A 13,112-nucleotide genomic window follows, 5' to 3' on the forward strand; every position below is an offset into this window, starting at 1 on the left:
TGTATTCATACTCCAAAATTATATATAATACCTATGAGTCATAGAAATACAATACCCCTCTTTCTACTCCTGAGTACAAAAGAATATCTAAAGATAAAAAAAAAAACAAACAATAGTAAAACTTAAGTAATCATGTAACTGAACAATCTCACACTCCCGATCCTCTTTCCCGACCTAAAATTATTTAACCATATATAATGAGCTAAAAAGTCTAACAGATTACTAAATCCTACAACTGAACTCAAAACACAATAAAGAAGCAGTATGCATGTCTTCAGTCAGTTCATAATAATAATTGTTAATATGATCATAAATTTATGTATAAATAATAAATCATATGCAATAATAGTAAAATCTATAAAATAGAAGACATAGGCTAGTAAAATAGTACAATACATAAATAGTGAAATATGTAAACTAGATGGATGTCGAATCAATAAAGTCGTAGATAATCTTTCTTAAATCATATGTCGTAGTAGTATTATTAAATCAACAATAAAATCATATAATCATTAAAACTAAAACATCTATAAAGATAGTGGGAGTCATAACAATGCAGTAAAATCATATAAGAATATACATATAATATTCAACTATTCTATAACAGCATCAAATTAGTAAATTATCTCACATGCTCAATATAGAAATCATGAGCATAGTAATAGTAAATTAGTACAATAAAAACAGTAAATAAGTACAATAACAATAATCAGTGGAATAGTAAAACAGTACAGTGACAATATTGAAGTTACGCGCATTCCAGTAATCACACTAAAAAAGTAGTCTTAGCTTTATATGTGTTTTTTCAATAGTTAGTAAGTCAATGATCGTTGGCTCAATAAACAGAGCCGTCATTCTTTACCCGTCAACATAGTAATTAACTCCTTATAACTCTCAATCAATGAATCACATAAATTAGTAAGGGATAACACCAAATCATAATATTTGAAGGAAAATTCGTCTCTTCACCATCTTGTACAGGTCAGTCGGTCTCCAGTCAATATCAAATAGTAAGCAAGTTGTTGTTCAATTTAGCTCTTCTTTTTTCTTCTAAATTTCTTCTATTCCGCTTCATCTTCTATTTGTCTATGCTATGTTAATTACTATTAATGCATCAAGCCACAATATTAAGCGAGTTCACATCAAATGATTATATTATCAATCTAGCAACAATCTTTATTGAAATATTTTATAATTCTTTCAATGCATAAAAAAATAGAAAGAATTGTTAAAGAAGAAACTAAAAAGAGAGAGATGGCCAAGATTTATATCATCATTGTTATCTTAATTATAATTTAATTGTTAAACCTATTTCATCCTCAATACATAAGCTATTCCTTTGGCCACCACTTGCGCCATTATCAAGCCCAAAAACTAGCTTGAAGGGAAGCACATACATATTCATCAGGCATTGAATGATCTAATAATATATGGTAATCACATATGATTTAAAATGACCTTTCCATTTAAATTATACTAGTCAAATTGGGGTATCAAATAATTAATTAATTTTTAAAATTTGATTCAGTTTTAATCATCTAATCCATTAAACATGTCAATGTTAGAGCATAGCACAAAATGGGATTGGTGGGGTATTAATAAATGACACAACCCGTCAAGCTGATCATAAAAATTTCGGTTGGGCTAGCCCGTTTAATAAATAGGTAGTGTTCGTATTATGCAATATTATCCATTTATTAAACGGATCATCTTCGGGTTAACATATCAACCCAATTTTGACTAAAGAACGTTTCTTTTAATATTTTTCAATAAATTTTTTTATTTGTTGATATAATCATTTTATTTTTAATTAATTAACTTGTCAATATTTCAACCTTTCTTCTTAATTAAATATATTTTCATTAATTTTTGTTATATATTACTTAGATGTTTAGGTTTTATGAGATTTGTATCTTATAAATTAATAAATATCTCCTTCTAATAATATCAATCAATGAGATAATTGGTTCTTGACCCTTTTGTTAGTAGCTTTTCATGCGAATGAGTAATCCACAAAATTTATGTTGTCCGTTGAATAATATGTTGGCAGTCATTTAAATATACAGAAGGGTTTTTTTTGTTAGCAAACATTTAAGCTTCGTTTGGGACGGCTTTCATACTGCTTCGTATAGCAACTTTTTAGTATAAAAATTAAAACTTTTGTACTGAAAAGTTGATTTAAGAAGCAGTAAAAAAGCCGTCCCAAACGAAGCCTTGTCTTCATTTGAGATAGCTTTTGAAACATTTTTTAGTCAAGAAAAAAATCAAGAAAAAATATATATTTTTGAATGAAAATTTTTACACCAACCTTTTAAAACTTTATTTTATTATTTTATTTAAAAAAAAAAACATTTAACAATGCGGTTGAAAAAAAGAACTTCTAAAAGCATAGATAGAAAAACATAAGCTATCCCAAACAAAGCTTTAGGGCTAATTTGAGATTGCTACAGCTATTTATAAGAGTTATCATAAAAGCATTATAGAAAAATAACTTTTTTAAAAGTCGTTATAGAAAGTAACTTTATAATACAAAATTTGCTTGAAATCAATAAAAAATGGCAAAATAACAATAATTGCAATCTAAAAAGTCAAAGTAATAAAAAAACTATCACAAATTAAGACTTCGTTTGGGATGACTTTCTTACTATTACTAAAACAGCTTTCTAATACAAAAATTAAATTTTTTGTACAAAAAATTGTTTTAAGAAACAGTAAGAAAACCGTCCCAAACGAAGCCTAAATCTCACCGTTGAAAATATAGGCTACTTCTGAATAATTTGATATATCAATTCAATAAATAGTGGCATATCATGAACCATTATTACTGACTGATGTCTGATCACTTTTCTTGATATAAATGGCTTTTCTATTATTAGATCTTCACAATCGAAAAATTTTAATAGCTCGATATGTCAATTTAATAAATAGTGCTATAAAATAAGATTTTTTGTCAAATAAAGCAATACAAAATAAACTAGTGGATGCCTATTCATCAGCCAATTTCTTGGCAAATTATTGCTTCCGGTCATCTGACATGCGGACATCCAATCCGGACACATCATCTCACCCGGATGCACTGGTCCCCGGTATTTTTGAGTGACATGGAGCGTTTTTATTGGTGCCCGAACTAATCCAGACACCGAACACAATAATTTGCCCAATTTGTTAGGCATACTTTGGATTGAAGCAAAAGAAATGAAATAAAATTTCATAGCCATTAACTTAAGCATTCCAACCACCTTTTTCTATTTCCAGTCGCTGAAAGATGCTCATCAACTAAACATAGGCTTAGGGATTAATCTCAAGAGAATCTTACAATGGTTATGAAGAATTATTCAGGCAAAAGCAAACAGAACCTGCAAAAGTGAATTGAGACAATTGCAGAAAGCAAATCTTAAGATATACGTTAATAATGGAGTGACAAAAACAGTTCAACAGCAGGTTCTGTTAGCTTTTAGTGAGAAACACTTTAACGATCACAGAAAGAAAAATCTTAAGAAAAAGAACTGCACCATTGTTGATAATGAGCTCTACAGTCATCAAATTCATAATGGTTGCTGAAACAGAATATGTTGGGATGGAGGTGATAAAAGGTAAATGTACTCACAACAGATCACCATGCTAAATATAGTCAAAGATTATTGCAGTTCTATGAATATGATGAACAGTAAGAGCATTTTGCTTAATTTGAGAGGTTCAAACTGTAAATGGTCGAAGTGCGCATATAATTTTGAAAAAGAATTAGAACATTTGATATGGGCAGGAAAAGTCACCACTATTAAATGCTTTTTGTGGATGAACAGACATGATTAAATGCTGTATATTAGTCACCATCTTGTTTGCCTATGAGAATGTCATTAAGGGCCTTTGTTTTGTGAATTCATGCTTCTTTGTACTATAATGAATTCGAGTGGGCCACAATAAAGCTTTCAGCTTTGTGAATGGGAATGTGATGCAAAGGAGGATGATGGAGAATGGAAAAGACACCGGATTTAATAGGTATGAGAATTGATGCTAACGCCAGCCATAGAACTATATATATGATTAAGGTCTCGTTTGGAACAGCTTTCTTACTGCTTCTTAAAGCTGCTTTAAAAAACAGTAAGAAAACAATCTCAAACGAAGCCTCAATCTACTAGAAAAATGGAAATATATGTTATGAAGAAAAATGTCATCATCGCTAAACTTACAGCGATTATTCAAGATTAGTTTAATGAAATTGCATTTTTCATTCGTTCTAATTAAGTGTTATATGAGATGTTAAACTTATTCATTACAAATTGGGCAAATGTTATCTATATATCCTTAAGTTTACCACTTCTCACAAATCTGTCAATAATTTTATTCACCCATATAATGGATGTGCTATCTACCATGTCTTATAGGTGTTGAAACAACCTAATTCTGTTTTAAACAATCTTACCTTCAATAAATATCACCAAACTGTTCTTCTAAAACAATCATTTTTTTAATCTTATCATCCATTCACCGTAATATGATTATTTATGTTTTCTTCAACTTAGCTATAAACTTTTTTTTACGTTCCAACATTCAGATTCAAAGTTGTGATAAACTAATTCTTTTATATAATATATTCAAAATACTTAACCATAACATTAATATTATTTTATCTTCAAATAATTTTGATTAATGAGTATCAATACTACACCTACTAAAATTTTAAATCATATAATCAAGCTTTGTTCAACTAATTATAAGGTATACATCTTCTAAACATTTTCTTCTTTGTTATGATTTTGTGCATATTTCAACAACATGCATATCACCAATTAGAATTATGTCATTTGTAATATATATATATGCAAAAAATCTCACTTCAAATATCCATCATAAGTATTTCCATTGTGAATATAAAAACATATATGCTTAAATGTAGGTCCTTGATGTAATCCTATTGTGATCAGAATCTCTTAGGTAACTCCATAACAAATTTGAAGGATAATCAATACTTTATCATACATGTTTATAATATAACTTCAAGATACCTTTGACATTCATAATTTTTTTTCTTATTAAGAAACAAATTAATTATTGTGGTACTCAATCATATGCCTTCTCAAAATCAATAAAATCATATGAAGATCCTTCTTTGCTCTTTATATATTTGCATTAGTTCCCTTAATACAAAAATTGTTTCCACTTTCCATGTAGATCTTTCTCATATGAAATCAAATTCAATCTAAACTTGACATAAGTTTCCCAAATATTGGCTTCCTCACTCACCTAGAACATCTTTGTATTAGTCAAAAGTTATTCCTTTATAATTACAATAAGCTTAAACACCTCCTTTGTTCATAACTATTGGTATCAAAATATTTCTTCTTCAATCACCTAAATTTTTAAAGCTCGATTGAAAAGCTTTATTAACCAAATCATTAAAGTATTCTTCGTAACTTTTTAAATCTCAATGAGTATCTTATATGAATCTAAAGCTTTATTTTTATACATATTTTTAAGAGCTAACTCCGCCTAATTTTTTTAGAAAAATTTGTAATATATCTTATTATTTTGTTCATCATATTTTTCTAGAATGATTTCTTCCTTGAAACTCTCATTTATAAATTTTCATATCAATTTTAAGATTGTAGGTTTGATATTATGTTTATATAAAGTTAAAATTTGTTAATAAGAAAAAGACAAACAAATGAAAAAAAAATAAAAGAAATATAATATTTTTTTATGACTTTTGTGTTTGTATATGAATTAGATGTATGCGAAGGTAAATAATACGAGTGATTATTCAATTGAACTATTACTGCATAAGGGACCTATAAAAATATATTTTATTATGCTACACTATATATCTTATTCATATACTATGCAGCACAGTTAAGGAGAGAGAAAATGAAGAGTAGATGGGCTATGAGAATGCTTCTCTTTAAAATTATATTATTTCCTTATTTTAGATTTAAAATTTTAAAAAGAAGGAAAGGTACTGAAATTCTTGGATGATATATTGATGGATCAGTTGATTTAATTGGGAGTGAATTAGGGAATTTCCTAATCAAGAGGGAGCTATTTAGGAAGGTTCTTAATCAAAGGGGAAGTGATCTAATTTGGAAAAGTTCTAATAATAATTTGGAGGAAATTATTTAGGGCAAGTAATCTAATTTGAATTCAAATATAAGAGGTAATTATTTAGGGAAAGGGTGCTAATTTGAGAGAAAATTAGGATAGCCTATTTAAGGCTAGCAATAGGGCGATTTAAGGATTATGTTTTGAGTTTGCTGAAATTAGAATTTCTTAGGTCGTGATGACTCTAGCCGCTGGCTAGGGATTTGGGAGAGCCAGATCTTTCTCTCCAATTGAAGATCCAACTATATTTTTATATTTTCTTTCATATATCTTGCAAAAAAAATAGTTCTTATGTATTCTTCTTCCTAAATTTTCTATGTTGTTCTCTGGTTTTGCTGAAATTACATCCACTTCCTATCAAAATGATACCAAAACAATGTCCTGGGCTGAAATTGAGGCTTTTCCTTGCCAATTTCTGATTGGTTTTTTCCTCTAAATTGTTGATTTCTATTGTTTGAAGACCAAAATTACTGTTTTTGCAATTTGGAGCATTGATTCGAGTATTATGGCAGGAAGAAAGGTAGAAGTGTTGTAAGGGGAGATCGGACAATTGAAATATGAAATTTCAGATCTCCGAACTCAATTTTTAGATTTCAAGAGTCAAATTTTAACCGTCCATAAGAAGATTGATGGAAAATTTTTCACCTTGAAAGAGATGTTGAACAAGTTGCTCGAGACAAACCCAAGATGATGTCGTCGGAGGCGAGGGAAGCCGCCAAGAGCCAAGGAATTGAGAAAAACCTTAATCTGATAAGGCAAAAGGAAGATCAGGAGGTTGAGATTTTGGAGGGAGAAGAGAGAATGTGTCCCCTAGAGTCTATTCCTAAGGAGTCGAGTAGAGGGTAATGGGAGATGCATGAGAAAGCCCGGCATGAACGAAGGGGTGCAAAATTTGAGAGTAGTGAGTGAAATTGAAAGAAAAATGACTGATTATGACCGAAAGGATGCTGAATTTTAAAGGAGAATGGCTGAATTTGAAATGATAATGGTTGATTATGATCCAAGGGGTGCTGAATTTAGGAGGGAATTAAGAGAGCCTATGATAGGAAACAACCACTATAAATCCAAAAATCTGCTAGATTTCAAAAAAAAAAAAAAAAAAAAACAGTAGCTACAGTGCATGTTTTTGCGAAAACTGTAGGAAAATATGAGAAAATCACTTGAAATTCACTAGAGGAAGAAGAAAAATAGCAAGATACAATTGATCCTCTATTCGAGAGGAGAATCGATCTCTCCCAAATCGCTAGACGTCACTAGAGCCCAAAACCTAGATCTAAGTGATCTCAAATTTTAGCCAAATTCAAGATGCCCTAACCCTAGGAAAACAAACTATTTAATGCATACAATTCAATCTCTAAACAGACCCTACATTCTTGTCTCCGTGATCCGGTCCCATATGGATCGATTCGACCGGTCCAATGGACCAATGGACTGCTCTAACAACACTCCCCTACCAAAGATCCATCTTGTCCTCAAGGTGGAAATATGCTCATGTTCGTGTGGAGGTGGTCATCCCTAAGGTGGCTAAAAAATCTTACCGAATTGTTGAATCAAGGGCTGCACTAAAAGAGAAACATCCCCTCCCTCCTCAAATCTGATCACCTCCAGTGTAGTCCCACCAGATAATCTTCTATTGTCTCTTTTATGTTCATAATCATGGTCTTAAGTGATATCATGGCTTTGGATAGCCCTGCATCTCCCTTTATAACCACCTTTCTCCCATCCACCATTAATTCCATCGTGAATGCTCCCCAATTGTCTTTGGTTTCCCACAAGGTTTGCAACCACTTCATCCCAAGATGACATCAGTACTTCTTAACTCTAATGGGAGAAAATCCTCCCTTACCTGAATCCTCTGGATGGTCAACACCACTTCTCTATAGATACACTGACCTTTCTCCACCTTGCATGTACCCATCATCACACCATAATAATCGGTGTCCACTATTTTTACTCCCAGTTGCTTGACGAGCTGAGTGGAAATTAAATTATGGGTAGCCCCACTGTCAATCAATATTACCACCTCCATGCCTGCTATTTCCCCCTTCACCTTCATATAATTCGAAGTGAATCCTACTACTGAATTCAGGGAGACCTCCGCCACATCCAGATGCAACTTGTCATCCATTTCTCTCTCACCTCCCTCCTCAGTTTTCTCATCATCACAGACGGTGAGAACCTGAAGAGTTCGATCTCTACACCTGTGCCCTGGAGTATATTTCTCATCACACCGAAAATATAATCCCTTTGTCCTCTTCTCCTGTACCTCCTTCTCTGTCAGCCTCTTGAAATTTTCCCCACTCCCTCCTATTGGCTTCTCCCAGGTGGTGAAATCCTCCTGATGCTGGACCCTTGGGCGCTAAATGAGTAGTCGTCATCCTCTAAGTGCCTCCTAAGCTGCTACTCCCGTCTCCCCTCTCTAGGTTATTTTAATTTTCCACCAGTTGGGCCAATTTCATGGCCTCTCCCAAGTCAGAAGGCATCATGACTTTCACCACCGCTCTGATTTATGCCTTAAGCCCCTTCATGAAGTTCCCCTCCAAAGCAAACTCTGATAATAGCTCCACCTGACTGGTCAGGTGCTCAAATCGCTCCCAATAGTCTGCCACTAATCCATCCTGCACCAGTGCTAAAAACTATTCATAGAAGTCTCCTCCCCGTCAGTTTGGAAACGTTCTAATAAACAATCCTTGAATGCTCTCCAGCTAATTTTTTTGTTATTAATTTTGCAAGTTCTTGTGAATCTCAATTGTGATCTATTGCTATTGCGTTATCTTTCATGCTATTCTCTAAAACCACTACTTGAGTAAACTAGTTTTTATGGGTAGTATGCAAAGTTCATAACCTTTATTAATCTCTTAATTTGCAATTCTTGCATCCGCATTTAGATTCACATCACCATCCCAACGGCCGTTGCCTCCACCCGCTCCCGACCTCCGCCATCCGTCGAAGCCGCCCCTGTCGCTACCACCCACATCTAGCCGCCGGTCACCCCAGTAACAACCTTTTCATAATTTATGTAGCATTTACTTTACTTCAAACCAAACAAAAAAATTAAAGTCTTGCATTCCTTTTTCACTCATTCAAGCAACTCTAAAGTATTCTTTTTACACCGCATTCTTTTTTCAGGAAACCAAACAACCCTTTGCCTAACTTTCACTACCATTAGATTATGATGTGTCATTTATGGGTAACATCTGAGCAAACCATTGCCTACTTCCCACAATAATCATGACGGGTTATAATGTGATACTTTGGGGAATATCCTAGAACTATAACAGTTCAAATTTGAATTAATTTCACTAGATTTTGTATTAAATTTTTGGATTAGACGTTAGCCTAACATCAACCCTTGATCTATCTAATTTGGACTTAGGATAGACAATGGTAGCTTTATTATGACGAAAATTAAGATAAAAAAAAATAATCACATAACTCAAATAATGCAAATTATCAAGTCTAAAGCCAAGAAACAACTTGATGAATGCATCAAATTGCAGGTGATGGGGAGGAAATCAAATAAACATAAAAAAATTAATTAATTTCATGGTGAAGGTGATAAAAAATCAATTAAATAAAGTCAAATACATCAATTGTTCAAGGGGCAACGTAATAGGCTCGAATTGGCGGAATAAATTGTAAAAAGTTATTCAATTTTAAAAAATCATAAGAAAAAAGATAAACACTACTATATTATCACAATTCCTTGTAAATTTGACTGATATAGGATTATTCAGCATAGTCCCAGGTGCATCCGAACAGTCTCTCCACATGAGATTCTTCCATATTTTCCATCAAACTTTCAAATAAAAGGTTACATATAATTGAGTGTCACGCATTAAAAATGCACACAACCAATATTGTAACAAAAATTAATATAGTATGAGGAACTCTATTTTTGAATATTGCTCAATTATAAAAGAAAATAGCATAAACTACCAGAAAGGTTTTGAAAGCCAGCATAGGAATCACCTCTTCTAAACTTTGTTCAACTATAATGAGCACATACTCAAGAACTTGGTGCGCGTAAGACTTGCACTAAACTTTGCTCAACTTCAATACAACAAAATTTAAAAAAAGGATATAGGAGTCAACCAATAGTTTGTGTAGACTATTAGGTGAGTGATGTGAATAGTATTATTTGTATTTTACATTAAATTATTTCAATGTATTGCCTCACATTAGTATTGCATTAATACCAACATAGAGCAAAAAAACAAAATGATGATCAGAAGAATACAATAAAAATTGTAGACTCTCACCTAATAATATTTCCTTAATTTGATCCCGACAAATATTTTCAAATGTACCATGACAAAAAGGGTATAGAATTAGAAAAGTTTTCCTAATCCAAGCAATAAAAACACTGCAGTCTGCACATAAAGATAAATTGAAAAAAAAAAGGAAAGGATTTTCATATATACAACTTTATTTCATGCTATTTGTATATCTAACACCCAAAACTTTAATATCCCATGCCTACTACCCATAAAACAAAAATGGGTGCAAAGAATGAAATATTAAAGTTTATAGAGTGGTATGGGTGGCAGGAATGAAATATAGAAGTGATGTATTTGATATTAAAGTTATATATGAGTGGTAGGTATGAAATATTAAAATTTTAAGTGTTAGATATATAAATAACATAAATAAAATGGTATGTATGTAAATCCCCCCCTCCCCTAAAAAAAATCATTCAACTGTTAACCAACCCAGGAGAAAGAATGTTTTGGTTATTCCACTACAAAAAGCAACCAAGGGCTATGGATATTGCAAAATGTTTAATTTATGCATATCAAGAAATAGAAAATTTCATAGGATCAAAAAGATGACAATGATTGCATGGAAGAATCTCCACTAGCTCCAAATTAAAAAGATGTAAACTTTTCATTCGTGTTTTTGCACAAAAATAATTAAAAATTTGAGAATTATCATCACTATTCCTCATATATAGAAGATCATGAATGCTAAGTCATCTGGTTGCTCTTTAGCAACAATAATTGATGGGGATGAATTACATCATCTTCTTAGACACTAACTAGAGCTTTCATTTATTGGTATGAATTACATCCTCTTATTAGACACTAACTAGAGCTTCATTTATTGGTATGCCATTCTTTTAAACTTCTCAATTTAAAAGAAGATATAACTTGAAACAAGCAACAATCTAGTATTTTAATTTATCAACTTTTGCATATGCATCTCCATGGTCGATAGAGAAGAAAAGCACGTCTAAATTCAAGCTTGGTTCATTAGGTTCGGACTGAATAGTTGCACCATGAAAAAAAAAAAAAGAGTTCAAAAATATTATTTTCATAGGCTAAGAATGCTTTCTTTGTCAATTGAATCTCATCTTCTTATCACTACTATCAAAGGGTTACTATATTTTACCTTGAAAGATCCAAGGTGATTAGGAGATAACGTGGTACACATTAACTCAAAAAGACCAAAGTTATGCTTATTTAATAATCTCTGTTGCCATTGTGTTCTGTATATGAACGAGCAAATTGAATTTACACACCTAAAAGATGGCGAAAATGATAGAACTTCTTTTAAGTAACAAGAATTTTCTCAAAACGTTTTACCTTTCAAGCTTTGGACCAGATTCATATAATCCTGCAGAGACAAAAAATCTTATGAATGTTTGGAAGCATCTCTTCCGTTGGGTAAAGCATCAGAAGAGTGATACATGTAAGCAAAACTCAAGCAAAGCTCCTGATCTCTATGATCACCCCATCCTCCCCATCCTTTGAAACCTGCACGGTATCCCTCTTGATTCTTGAATACATAGACTGGCCAGTCAATGTTGATATTAGGAACCTTATCAACGTTCTCCAATTCAAACTTTGCCTCTCCATTATCAATACATGCACTAATCTTATCCTGCCCCTGATGCAACCCACATTTCCCAAAATGAACAGCACTTGCCCGAGGTCCTCTCAAAGTGTACACAGGAGTCCCAAACGAGGGGTAAACTGTTGACCACATAGTGATATCCCAATTATAATCATCAAACCAGCAGAACTCCCTCGCCTTTGCATGGATCTTCCTCCAAACAGTCCTATTAAATGTATAGCCAATATTTCCCATTTTCTCTGCTATCAAGCTCTCCCACCCTTCTCCCTTTGACTTCACGTCAGATGGAGCCAAGTTCACAGCAAAGCAATCAGGACATTTCTCCGGCTTCAGCTTCACCAGAAGCTGGATATTTCGATAAGCATTTGGATAAATGAAATGATCTTCTTCAATGAAGAGTATATGTCCCGAGTGCAACCTTGTCTCTGGCAAGCCATCCCACACAGTATTCATCATCCACCACCAGTGATGCTTCAAAGAAACGATTCTCGGAGATCGATGGTTGCCATATTGATCTGCATCTCCACTGCAATTCTTCTTAGAAGGATCATCCTTGTGTTGGCAATCTCCCTTCGAAACACCTGGGAAGCTATCAGAATAGAGGTGCGGTGAATATGGAGAAAAGATCTGTTTCACCTGGCAGAACCGGACTGCCTGAACAATACTATCCATCTCATTGAAGTATCCATCATGGCTAACTATCAGCATGGTTTCTCCTATCCCCTTCACATTAGCCAAACTCTTAAGCACAACCTGAAGATACTGCGGCCGGTTGTGAACATACAGAACAATCTTTATATGGTTCTCCGCTAAATTTGGAAATAGATCAATATTCCTCGGTGGTAAAAAGTTTCTCCGATCCAGAGAGATGGCAAAGTCGTTCATTTGAGGAAGTTTTGGTTTAAAGTCTCCAAAGTTCAAGAGTATACGATTATCAGTCTCCATAGAAGACGAAACAAAAGAATAACTTTCTTCTTCTACAGCTATGTAGGAAAAATCAGAAATTGACCATTTTCGAATCAGCAACATTAAAACCAGAGCCACCGAGAATATTACCAGAAATAGCGGAAGCAACCTCCGATATCCAGCATGAGATCTCTTGTAAAAAGCCATAAACTTTATTGACGCCCAACTCCAAAACTCCCTCTTGTGGTACGCCC

General features: G+C 33.0%; 1 protein-coding gene across 1 annotated transcript; it reads right to left on the bottom strand.

Annotated features, from left to right (window-relative positions):
* Nucleotides 1-3,192: 3,192 nt before the first annotated feature.
* On the bottom strand, nt 3,193-13,112 carry LOC110108165 (alpha-1,6-mannosyl-glycoprotein 2-beta-N-acetylglucosaminyltransferase-like). The gene is made up of 2 exons (XM_020838681.2): nt 11,682-13,112; nt 3,193-3,356 (listed from the first exon to the last, which is right to left on the bottom strand). Exon 1 carries the CDS (start codon nt 13,063-13,065, stop codon nt 11,731-11,733), a length of 1,335 nt encoding a protein of 444 aa, XP_020694340.1. The 5' UTR covers nt 13,066-13,112; the 3' UTR covers nt 3,193-3,356; nt 11,682-11,730.

This window comes from Dendrobium catenatum, unplaced genomic scaffold (genome assembly GCF_001605985.2).
Source record: "Dendrobium catenatum unplaced genomic scaffold, ASM160598v2 fragScaff_scaffold_1574, whole genome shotgun sequence".
NCBI classification, from domain to species: Eukaryota; Viridiplantae; Streptophyta; class Magnoliopsida; order Asparagales; family Orchidaceae; genus Dendrobium; species Dendrobium catenatum.